We start from the raw sequence: 12627 nt of genomic DNA, 5'->3' as shown, positions 1-12627 counted from the left end.
CAGCCTGGTTGACAGAGCAAGACTCTGTCTCAAAAAACAAAACAAAAACAAAAGATTTTTTATCATTAGCTGCTAGGGAAATGCAATTGAAACCACAATGAAACATCCACTACTATCATGGCTAAAATAAAAAATAGCGACAACACCAAATGAGGAAAAGGATGTGGAGAAGCTGGATTACTCATGCATTGCTGATGGGAATGTAAAAGGGTAGGCACTCTGGAAGAGTTTCAGTTTTTAAAAAACTGAAGCATGCCATTACCATATAACCAAGCAATTGCACTCCTGGGCATTTATCCCAGAGACATGAAAACTTATCTTCATAGCAGCTTTATTTGTAATAGCCACCAAACTGGACACAACCCAGGTGTCCTTCAGTGGATGAATGGTTAAATAAACGGTGGTACATCCATACCATGGAATACTATTCAGCAATAAAAAGGAACAGAAAGTATATGCAACCTAGATGAATCTCCAGAGAATTATGCTGAGTGAAAAAAGCCAATCCCAAAATGTTACATACCACGATTCAATTTACGTAACATTATTGAAGTGAGAAAATTATACATGCGGAGATCAGATTAGTGGTTGCCAGAGGTTAAAGGCAGGGGAAAAGGAGATGGGATGAAAGGGCAGTGGGAAAGGGGCAACATGAGGGCTCCTTATGGTGATGGAAATGCTCTGTATCGTTCATGTCTTGGTCATGCTCTGGTACTGTAGCTTTGCAAGATGTTACCCATGAGGGCAAGTGGGTAAAGGGGTACACAGGGTCTCTATTATTTCTTATAACTCCATATTAACCTACAAGTATCTTAAAATGGTTTTTGTAAGCCAATAATTCTGTAACTTCTTAATAAAAGGTTAATGAACATTAAGAATTAAGGTAAGAATTTCAAATATCAATCAGATAGGTCTGAAAAACGGCAATACTAGCCTTGGCTTTTTTTTTTTTTTTTGAGATAGGGTCTTGGTCAGACGCCCAGGCTGGAGTGTGGTTGTGTGATCATAGCTCACTCACTGCAGCCTCGATCTCCTGGGCCCAAGTGATGCCCCACCTCAAACTTCTGAGTAGCTGGAACTACAGGGACGCACCACCATGCCCAGCTAATTTTTTTGATTTTTACCAGAGATAAAGTCTATGTTGTCCAGGCTGGTCTCGAACTCCTGGGCTCAATGAATCCTCCTGCCTTAGCCTCCCAAAATGCTGGGAGTATAGGCATGAGCCAATGCACCTTGCCTAGCCTTGACCTCTTTTTCTTTTTTTTGAGACAGAGTCTCCCTCTGTCCCCCAGGATGAAGTGCAATGGTGTGATCTCGGCTCACTGCAACCTCCGCCTCCCAAATTCAAGCTATTCTCCTGCCTCAACCTCCTGAGTAGCTGGGATTACAGATGCCCGCCACCACGCCCGGCTAATTTTTGTATTTTTAGTAGAGACAGGGTTTCACCATGTTGGTCAGGCTGGTCTCGAACTCCTGACCTCATGATCCACCCACGTCAGCCTCCCAAAGTGCTGGGATTACAGGCGTGAGCCACCACGCCCAGCCCTGGCCTTTTAATTTGGGTCTCTTTAGGCAGTCCCTTTTTCTGTCTGGTTATTTGTGTCCCAATTCCTCTTTGCTCCCCAGTTGTTCCTTCTGCTTTGGGTAAGAAAAATCATTCCTCTTTCTTGTATTATTTTTATGTCAGCATGTTTTTGTGTGAGGGCCTCTCTTATGGAATAAGTGCATGGAATTTTTTTTTTTTTTGAAACAGAGTTTCGCTCTTGTCACCCAGGCTGGAGTGCAACGGCACAATCTTGGCTCACTGCAACCTCTCCCTCCCAGGTTCTAGCGATTCTCCTGCCTCAGCCTCCCCAGTAGCTGGGATTACAGGCCTGCACCACCACGCCCGACTAATTTTTTTTTCGTATTTTTAGTAGAGAAGGAGTTTCACCATGTTGGCCAGGCTGGGCATGGACTTTTTAATAATGATTAGTAATCTCAGAAAATCTTTCTTCTTATTTTTAGAGGAAGCACTATCTGGAGAAATGAAAATAAGGTCTTGAATTAAAATATCTGATTCGGCAATAAGGGTTAAGCTTATTTTGTTTGAACGTCATCAAACTCATGTATGTAAAGTACAAGGAAAATGGCTGAGAAAAATTCTTCCCTTTCGAGCAAAGAAGTCAGCACGGTAAAGACAGATATATTTATTTCATATGACAGCACGTTTCACAGGATATGTACAGAATGTCTGTGTACCACTGACTTTAATACTGTACTTCTATAAAGTTTATAGTTATAAATACTGTATGCCACATAAGCAATAAAATTCTTACATATAAACAGCAATCTAATATAGAGAACACAGAGTTCACAAAGAGATCCTTAGTGTCTAACTTTTGCTCTGCTTTTAACAGAACTAGTAAATAGTTAATAATACACAGAATAATGGCTAGTTATTTGCAGCATACCTTTAACTTTCGTAACTTTGTGCATTTTCAGCAACTTGCCAAGTATAATTTTCCTGATAAAGGCTGGGCTGCTGATATGTATATTTTAGACAGTAGTTTATATCCAATAGGAAACATTGCTCACAGATCTGCAATTTGCACTAGTGAAGTTTACCTAACAATGAATTATTTTGCTAATGGAGAGCAAATACCATACACACTAGTCACATGGATGTTAAAGCCCACAGTTTCAACAAGTTAATTCACATTTTGAAGCAACTGCTTATAGTAATACTGCTGTTTAAAAGACACTACTGCTGAAATGATTAGAACCTCCAAAAAACACAATATAAAACTCACAAGAGTTATTTCTAACAGCAAATCCTGGCTGTTAACAGAGAAGATTACTTCTATAAATATAGTATTTTGATAACATTTGAGCATTTAAAAAAATGCTTTTTTTCCTAATAGATTTGCTTTATGTCATAAGTGCAGTGCAGTTTGCTGTGCTTTTAACATTCTACATATTCGTAGCCACGAACGCTATTTTTCGATATTCCCTCAATGTACATCTTTAAAGGTTAAGTGTGGACATAAGAATTTAGGTGGACATATACAATTCTTTATATAAAAGGAACGTTAATGTAAGTCTTAATGGGTAAAGATGATTGTAACTGAAACTGACAAAGAAACAACTATTGCTCAAGGAGTTTTCTGATTGGTTTACTTAATGATATCAAAATACTACATTCTGTAAAAATTCTGTGTACTTCTTCAAAAAATTAATAAAAGCGGGATCAGTTGCATATCGGCAGTGCAGGAGACAAAATCCGCAGCTACTTTGAGGTATAGCCTCTAAAAACTTAAAGCAGCATCATAGATGTGTTATGTAGCCTCGTAAGAGGGGGGAGAACACACACTGGGTATACTCCCAATTCAAAGCACTCAGGGGACGGCTGCTTTCCCTGCTAAAAGCAAAGTTCCACAGCAAAAGCAGCAAAAAGAAAATATGGGAGGGATATGGGCAACGTATATTCGAACGTACGCAGAGAAGAGAGTACGGTTAGCTCTAATCTTTCTCATTGAACTTGGTGGTATGTGCCTTCCCTGCATATAAGGCCATAGTGCTTTTTTGGGAGCACTAGAATATCCACCCACTTGACAGTGACCATAAAATAGGCTGTTTCCAGCTGCAAGAACCTCCTCCTGGAGAAAAGCATATGAAGGTGCTAGAGTGAAAAGTAACAAGGTTGTATTTGAAGGGGTTGGATGTGGAACGGTAGAAAATTCTGATTCTGTGGTGAGATTATTCTAGTTTTCAAAACAAAATTAATGAAAGGTCCAAATTACATTTGCAGCCATCTTTTTGGTAATGAAATATTGAAAAAGGGACTTTGTTGGAACTTTTAGGTATAATTTGGTCTGAGTTATAGCCTAGAAATTAAACTATGAATTGTAAAAATATGTAAATGCATATATAGAAGTACATGTGTTTGTATGTGTTATATATGTACACATACCTATACTTTTTTCCTTTAAAGCAATGCCTTTCAAAACTCTGTTCACTGTAACCTTGGCAGCTCTTTGGTAAATACTCATAGATACCACTTGTTAACAAGTATGAGAGGGCTGGTGGAAATGTCAGCTGAAAGTTGGGTGGGCTTTTTGAGATTCTTCAGAAGACTGACCGAAAAGTTTTTGAATAAGGACTGTTTTCTAAAGTAGTTTTAAGCACTTTTTATGGCTACTACTGTCTCTTATTCATCCGAAGAGAAATACATCAAAACTCCAGTTAACAATGAGAAGGGTTTTTCCTTATTTCCAATATACACATAGTCCAACTCTGTACACATCAAATAGTGGTGTTTTGTGAAGGTATCAGTGCACTTACAATGACTTATTGCACATAATGAAATACTAATGCCCAATTCTCTTGGCTCTATCCTGCCAAAAGCAAATACCCACTGTCTTCTATTGCATGGCGTTATCTTTCTGTAAAGTCCAGTGTGGGTGAAGCCTTAGAGGCCAAGGTCGTGAAAGGATCTACCGGAGGGCTGGTGCCGGGCGGGAGCAGAGGGACAGGAGGTGGAGGAGGTCTTCTTGACGGCAACACACAGAAAGAGACATTTGTACCTTTATTCCAGTCATCATTCAATGTCAGGTTGGAGCCGGAAAATGAACTTGGCTGATTACCCAGTAAGTCTGAACAAGCTGACTTTGACTTCCCTTTCACACCAAAATCCTCTTCTTCCTCGAAGGTTACCCATCCTTTCGGGTTGCTAATTTTTAATGTAGACTGGCCCTGTAGATCAAAACTGTCCTTAAAGTCATCAAGTGAAGATGAAGCCTTGCTTTTGTTATGACCAAGAGGCTGCAGAGAAGGGAAAGGACTGATAGTAACGGGCTCTTCTTTGGAGAACCATGAAGTTGCCTCTGATTCTTGAGACTCGGCTCTAAATGGGTTTCCAGGAGCAGCAGTCCTGTCACCGAAAGGATTTGTCCTGGTCAAGCCAGTAATAAATGGGTTTGGAGAACTTCGCATATTTTCCTGGGATTGACTCCGAGCTGGAATTGGAGGCATTGTTGGCATGCAACTTACAGAACTCAAAGTATTAACATTACTTTGTGTTGCAGAAGGCAACTGAATCAACCTCTTTGGGTCTGGGGTTGGAACAGGTGACGTTTGAACAGATAGCTGAGCCTTTGATACAGCAAGCAGACTAAATGACAGATCTTCAAATGGGTCAATCTTTAATGGTGATTCTCGTTTGCCATCAGAGATTCCATTTGTTTTTACCTGCAAAAGAAGGGAGCACTGAAAAATCAGTTTATATTTACTCTTAATATCCCCTATTCTTCCTGTCTCAATTATTCTTCCCTTTTTAGGGGCAAGCATGTAAATTTAGAAACTAAAAAGTAGCTTTGTGTAGTTTGTTACTCTGGTGGTTTAAATAAGATGAAACAGCTACAATCTTTAAAAACTTCTTTCTAAATAAATCCTTTCTAATTAAATCCATTTTTAAATCCCTCAAAATCAAATAGAGCTTATTTCATTCATGCAAGTTTTGAAATGGTAAGAAGGAGAATTGTACAGAATTAACAAATTTGTTCATGCCCAGTTCTATCACATTTCAGCATGAACTTAAGAAATCCATACTTATAACTTATGCTAAATCTATATAAATAAAATTCTAACAGCCATCTATGATGATGATGTGGTTTTATTTTTCTTTTAAGTATGTTTTCTAAAATTAATGTTACTATGGAAATTCAATTTTATAGGTAAAATTAATTCTATTAGCATATTTTATTCCTAAGATGAAGACTCCATCTTTCCCTCTTCTACTTGGAAAAATAAATTTTGAGAGTTCTTTGCCACCCCCCCCCTTTTTTTTTTTTTTGGAGACCGAGTCTTGCACTGTCACCCAGGCTAGAGTGCAATTGCAACGATTTTGGCTCACTGCAACCTCCACCTGCCGGGTTCAAGTGATTCTTGTGCCTCAGCCTCTGAGTAGCTGGGACTACAGGCGTGTGCCACCAGGTCCAGCTAATTTTTTGTATTTTAGTACAGATGGGGTTTCACTATGTTGCCCAGGCTGGTCTCAAACTCCTGAGTGCAGGCAATCTGCCCACCTCAGCCTCCCAAAGTGTCAGGATTACAGGTGTGAGCCACCACGCCCAGCACAGCTGACTTTTAATGTAAGCTCTCCTTTGTTGAATAAACTGAATAATGTGAGGCTGGGCGCGGTGGCTTACGCCTGTAATCCCTGCACTTTGTGAGGCTGAGGCAGGTGGATCACCTGAGGTCAGGAGTTCCAGACCAGCCTGGCCAACATGATGAAACCTGTCTCTACTAAAAATACAAAAAATTAGCTGGGCATGGTGGTGCGCGCCTATAATCCCAGCTACTCAGGAGGCTGAGACAGGAGAATTGCTTGAACCTGGGAGGCAGAGGTTGCAGTGAGCTGAGATTGCACCACTGCACTCCAGCTTGGGCAAGAGCAAAACTCCGTCTCAAAAAACAAAAAACAAAAACTGAGTACTGTCACAACTTTCCGTAAAAAAAATTGACCCTCCCGTCTTGTAAAAATATTCCAAAACAGATAAACTATTAGTAACCAAATGCAACCATTGCTTAAAACCAGAGGAAAAAAAATTCCATTTTCTATTTGGTTTATGAAGTCTACAACCACAATGAAGATGTGCCTAGAGTGTTGCCTGGTCCCTTCTATGTGACAGAGTTGGCTGTGAACTGTTATCAGTAGGAAGAGTGCTTGGAATTCCTTCACTCTTGCCCTAAATCCCTTGGTCCCTACTCCATAAAGAAGGTGGCTGGAGTGGAGCACAGCCAAGGGACTGAGCAAAGACAAATGACCAGATGAAGGAAAACAACCATGATTGTAGCCTCATAAGCAAATTAGCTTCTCAGGCATACATTATTAATTTTGAAAAAAATGTATATAATTCTTAAAACTAGGGTAGATGACTTGGACACTTATGCTAACTTAAGAAAACTTCAGGGTTGGATAAGATAGGGCAAAAAAAAAATCAGTTCAAGACTGGCAATGTAATAAAATGAGCACTGCCCAAAAGGAATTTGGATAGTTGTTAAAGCAACATAACTACACTTTCATGAAATACATTGCAAAAAAACAGCAGCAGTCTCAATAAAATGTAACTGCATATTATGAAACACTTAGTTACTGCTTAAGAATAAGGAAGGATGTTCACTTGTAAAAGGAAATGGATGACTTAAGTGAATAACTTTCAAGTCTGTTTTATTCAACTATCCTAGAATATGCTTTATAATTGGTTGAAACAGTATATTTTTCTTCAAACTTAGTGTGATAAATTTGTACAAAATTAAAGAGAAAACATGTCACAGACTTTAAACTGTATTCTAAATGTCTTAGGTAAGTAGACCTATATGTGGAAATGTACTTAAAAGGAAATTTATATAGATATTATAAAATTAACTCTATATTACCAAAAATCTCTGGACTATTTATAGTTAATATAAAATGGAAATACTTGTGTCTGAGACAAAATTCTCCTAAGACAGACAGAACCGTCTGCAACACAGACATTACACGAAAGGAGAATTTTGTGCTCTGCCAGCTTAGAATAGAAGTCACCTGCTGCATAAGTGCTATACATTTAAATACCTTTATTTTCATATATAAGAAAATTTTTATTTCAAAATAAGTTAATTTGATAGAATCAGGATCATTTTTCCCAGACTTGAAATTACAATGACAACCACATCACCATTCATCACATTAGAATTAATTTGTAATCTAAGCAGGATTTGTGATGACAATATTAAAATTGGTGCTATTTTTACAGAGAAAGGTGTTGGAAGGACCTTTAAATAATCTTGTTATACTGGTAACTTTCATCTTCCTAAACCATCAATTCTTCCTTACCAATAACAATCTTGCTACTAAAACTATTTGAAAAAATATTTCCCCCAAATATTTTTTCCTAAAAAACATACTGAATTTTGTGTTTACGTAATTACATAAATGCCATTGTTAAAACCAAGAACTAATCTGGTTTTGCCAAAAAGGCCTTCAGATACCTAAATCTTACTTTCTTGAAGTTACACTTTTTAGTTTTGTTAATTTTCATAAAAAAAGAAGCAAAAAGTGGTAAAGCATTAGCAAGAACAACTACATGGTTCCTAAAATCCAAAATACTAAGAAAAAGAAAAAGCAGGTTTTATGGTATGATAGAATTTATTAATGGAGACAGGTGGTTTTAAAAATGGGTGAAACTTTAGATGTATGAAGCAGAGATTCATACATCTAATGTGTTGAGACGGATGAAAACACATGTAAGATTGATAAATTGTCAGATACCTGTTACCCTGATGGTTGCTCCTGCTTTGAGAAAGGAAACAGACATCAAAGGAAAGAGTTAGGAGGACAATCCGAGATCAACCAGCAACCCTAACAATTCAGTCAACAAAATACTTTCTGTTCTAAGTTACATACAGAATCCAAGAGCAGCAACATTTTGCAGGTTGTAACATAAATTCAAAAGACAATTCCAATCCTTTTATAATTTTGTTGAATTAGGGTCCAGACTTTAGTTTTGTCTGAGGTTGATTACTAACCAGTTCAGTTTTGTTATTCCAAAAATAATACTCCAAATGATTTCAGAGTTCTAAAATATTTTAAGCAACCTGTTATGGACTGAATATTTGTGTGCTCTCCCCTCCCAAATTCATATGTTGATTCCATAAGCCCCTGTGTGATGGTATTTGGAGGTGGGGCCACTGAGAGGTAATTAGAGTTAGATGAGGTCATGAAGGTGGGACCCCATGATGGGATTAGTGTCCTTATGAGAAGAGATACCAGAGAGCTTGTGCAAGGGTGTGTGCATGCTCTCATTCCAGGCACCACATGCAATGAGGCTGTGTGAACACACAGTGAGAAGGTGGCTGTCAGCACACCACAGAGTGCCCTCACCAGAACTCAACCATGCTGGCACCCCGATCTCGGACTTCCAGCCTCCAAAACTGTGAGAAAATAAATTTCTGTTGTGTAAGCCACCCAGTCTATGGTATTTCGTATGTCAACCCAAGCAGACTAAGACACAGCCTTAGGATAGCCTAGGGATGTCATTATTAGAGAAAATTGCAATGTAATGGTACAAAATGGTACCATTTTTGGTACATACTATTTTGCAAAAAGACTACCCCACTGAAAATTAGTACTCATTTTAACAAAATGGTCAGGATCTAGCTTGTTTTATTTTACTCAAATTTTCTGAAGGATGATACTCTTAATATCATTAATTTACTTCATAATGTATTAGTTGGAAGGTACAAGAAACTTGTACCTTACAAGAAATTTGGAATTTACCTTTGTTTAAAAATGAAATCATAATCCCTCTATAATATACCATTATTTTTTAAAATCTAGTATCCTCAAGCAACAGTTTTGAGGTAAATCTTCTCCAATATCTAAACCTATTACTAAACAGCAAAACTAATTTTGACAATTCAGAGACATCACCCTGAAATATATTAAGTACTTTAGAATTCCCTGCCTAGTAAACACGAGACTCTTATTTAACACTCAGAGTTTTATGTATCAGCTCTGGCAGTGGATAGGAGATCAGGAATAGGTTTATACTGAGAGGTACAAGGTTGCTGTATCCTCCATTAAATGGGTCTAGAATGCTGCGATTTTTCTACCAGGTCTCACAGTAACAGTACAGCAGTGAGTTCGGTTCCTTTACTTCCAGTTGCATTTCCTTATTTCTGGCTCTCCGCTGATAAAGATGACTAAGATGCTGGAAGTCAGATAGATAAGTGAGGAGTTTTTATACTTTGTAAAGGATGTATGACATGTTACGTAATCACTCGAATTAAACAAATCTCTTCTATACAAAATTATAAAGTCAAAGGATAAATAATAAAAAGTAAAACTGGCTCATGTATGTTATGTTTTAAATACCTTGTAGATTTGGAACAGGATAAGTAAAGACTTGTAAAAATTACAAATGTTCAATTCTAAAACTATTCCATGTCATTACAAAATATCAAACTTGTCATATTTAAAAATCTCACCATCAGGTTTGAAAATCTTGTAAATTTTTCAACTTACAGCTACTTCCAATAATTTTTTAAAAATTTTATTATTTTTAAAATAGGCATTATTTTATGGTTCAAAATTCAAAAGGTACAAAAAGATAAAAAGACTCCTCCTCACCTCCCTCCTGGCCCCCAGCATTGGGCATTCCCTGGAGGAAACTGTAACCACTCTGTGATCCCTCACAGTGACATTCTGCATGTAAACAAGACCCCACCCTCCAAGAAAGATAAGTGTATCTGTGTATCTAATATTAAGGATTTTGATATCAATGACTGAGGCAAAAAGATACTTCAGGATTTGAAACAAATATCTTTGTCTTTTTGATGAACTGACAACCATGAGATTCAAGAATACAATCTAAGGGGGCACACACAAAGCATGTGCCGTCGGCCACCAAATCGCTATACTCACTTCAATGAAAAACGTAAATCAAAACAATGGAAAATTTTGAGAAAATGATATGTGTCTTAGAATGATTTTATAATGATAACTACAATCTCGGCTGACAGTTTGCACTTCCGGAAGTTTTTCAGAATACTTTATCTACTTTCGTATTGGTCTAAGGACACTTAAACCATCAGAGTTTTAGTAATTATGGCACACGTCTACAATGAGATGGATGCCCTAAAACAGTCCTAGAAAGCTCAGAGTGGCTAGTTGAAAAAGTTTTTTGCCCTTCAATTACATTTTAAAAACTACAATGGTATACAAGAAAATAAGAAAAATTCACGATTCACTAAAAATGGATTAGAAGAAAAAAAATTCATTATTTAAAGGAGTTCTACCATTATTATATATTTTCACCATCCTCAATTTTTCTTTTTTTTTTTTTTGAGATGGAGTCTCGCTCTGTCACCCAGGCTGGAGTGCAGTGGTGCGATCTCAGCTCACTGCAACCTCCACCTCCCGGGTTCAAGCAATTCTCCTGTCTTAGCCTCCTGAGTAGCTGGGACTACAGGCGCACACCAACACGCCTGGTAATTTCTGTATTTTTAGTGGAGACGGGGTTTCACCATATTGGTCAGGCTGGTTTTGAATTCCTGACCTCAGGCGATCCACCCGCCATGGCCTCCCAAAGTGCTGGGATTACAGGCATGAGCCACCGCTCCCAGACTTTATCCTCAATTTTCTAAACTAAAAAAATATAGAATTCTTTTTGGTATTAACCAGCTTAAGAGAACATTTTTTTTTCTGTATTATATATCCTTCAACTTTTACAAATGTGACTTAATAAATGCTAACTGCTAACTTTATTCATATTGTATTGAATCATATTTACTTTAACATCTGTTTTCACCCTTTAGACACTTAAGAAACTGCTCACTTCTGCCAACTAGCTGGACATACCCATATATCTGTAAAAATAAATGTAAACTATTACTTATAAATGTGCTTAAGGAACATTGCCAATACGTATTATTTCTGTATTTCAGATCTTTCCAAAGTATAAAAGAAGACTTTTTATTTATTTATTATTATTTTTGGAAGTACAGGGTCTCACTGTGTCACCAGGCTGGAATGCAGTAGAGCGATCATGGCTCACTGCATAGGCCATGTAACGGCCCTGGGCTCAAGTAATCACCTCCTGGGCTCAAGTAATCCTCCCACCTCAGCCTCCCAAGTAGCCAGGACCACAGGTGCATGGCACAACACCTGGATAGTTCTTTAATTTGTAGAGACAAGGTTTCACTATGTTGCCCAGGCTGGTCTTGAACTCCCAGGCTCAAGGGATCTGCCCATCTCAGCCTTCCAAAGTGTTAGGGTTCACTCATCTCACGGTTTTTTCAAAAGAGTTTAATGAGATACTTTAAGGAAAGATCACTTTAAAAATTCATAGTAGGCTGGGCATGGTGGCTCACGCCTGTAATCCCAGCACTTTGGGAGGCTGAGGTGGGCAGATTGCCTGAGGTCAGGAGTTCAAGACCAGCCTGGCTAACATGGTGAAACCCTGTCTCTACCAAAAATATAAAAATTAGCCGGGCATGGTGGCAGGCACCTGTAATCCCAGCTACTCAGGAGGCTGAGGCAGGAGAATCGCTTGAACCCAGGAGGCGGAGGTTGCAGTGAGCAGAGATCATGCCACTTCACTCCAGCCTGGGAGACAGAGCAAGACTTCGTCTTAAAAAGGAAAAAACAAACAAACAAACAACAACAACAATAACAAAAAACCCAAACATATATATACACATATGTATGTATAATAACAAAATATAAAAAGAAAATTAAAACTCGTATTTTTACTTCTTATAACAGGCAATAATTAAAATAGGTATGTTCAAAGACTAAATCATATGCATCAAAGATAATATTTTGTGTAACAAATGAGACTTACTTGCGGTTGTGAGGAAGCTTCTGAAGGCAAGCTATGGGATGACCTGCTTCGAGGTGGTGGTTGTGGTGGGGTTTCCAAATTTGGCTGGGGGCCAGACTGAGGCATAGGTGCTGCCACAGGGACAAGAGGCTCTTGCAACCTTTGAGCAGGCGGGGGCAAAGAAGACTGTGGAGGAAAAGCAGCCTGAGGCTTCAGTGGTTCAGGAAGGAAAGTTGAGCCTAAAAAACCAGTGGTTGTCAGATGTTAGGTGTATTCTAGA

General features: G+C 38.2%; 1 protein-coding gene across 20 annotated transcripts in view; it reads right to left on the bottom strand.

Annotated features, from left to right (window-relative positions):
• Positions 1–2173: 2173 nt before the first annotated feature.
• The window catches only part of SYNJ1 (synaptojanin 1), a 99479-nt gene continuing 89025 nt past the window's right edge, over positions 2174–12627 (bottom strand). For 12 of the 20 annotated variants that reach the window (XM_055279499.2, XM_055279504.2, XM_055279506.2 and 9 more), the window contains 2 exons: positions 12369–12586; positions 2174–5229 (listed from right to left, as the gene is read on the bottom strand). In XM_055279499.2, coding sequence (XP_055135474.2) covers positions 4417–5229; positions 12369–12586 — 1031 coding nt within the window. In that variant the 3' untranslated portion in view covers positions 2174–4416. Of the gene's footprint in view, positions 5230–8290; positions 8318–12368; positions 12587–12627 lie in introns of those variants that run through there. The other 8 variants (XM_055279516.2, XM_055279512.2, XM_055279517.2 and 5 more) reach the window with 3 other exon arrangements.

The sequence above is a fragment of the Symphalangus syndactylus genome, chromosome 5, assembly GCF_028878055.3.
Source record: "Symphalangus syndactylus isolate Jambi chromosome 5, NHGRI_mSymSyn1-v2.1_pri, whole genome shotgun sequence".
Lineage (NCBI taxonomy): Eukaryota > Metazoa > Chordata > Mammalia > Primates > Hylobatidae > Symphalangus > Symphalangus syndactylus.
Note: the sequence above shows the minus strand (reverse complement) of the source record. Positions and strands in the feature narration are given on the sequence as shown.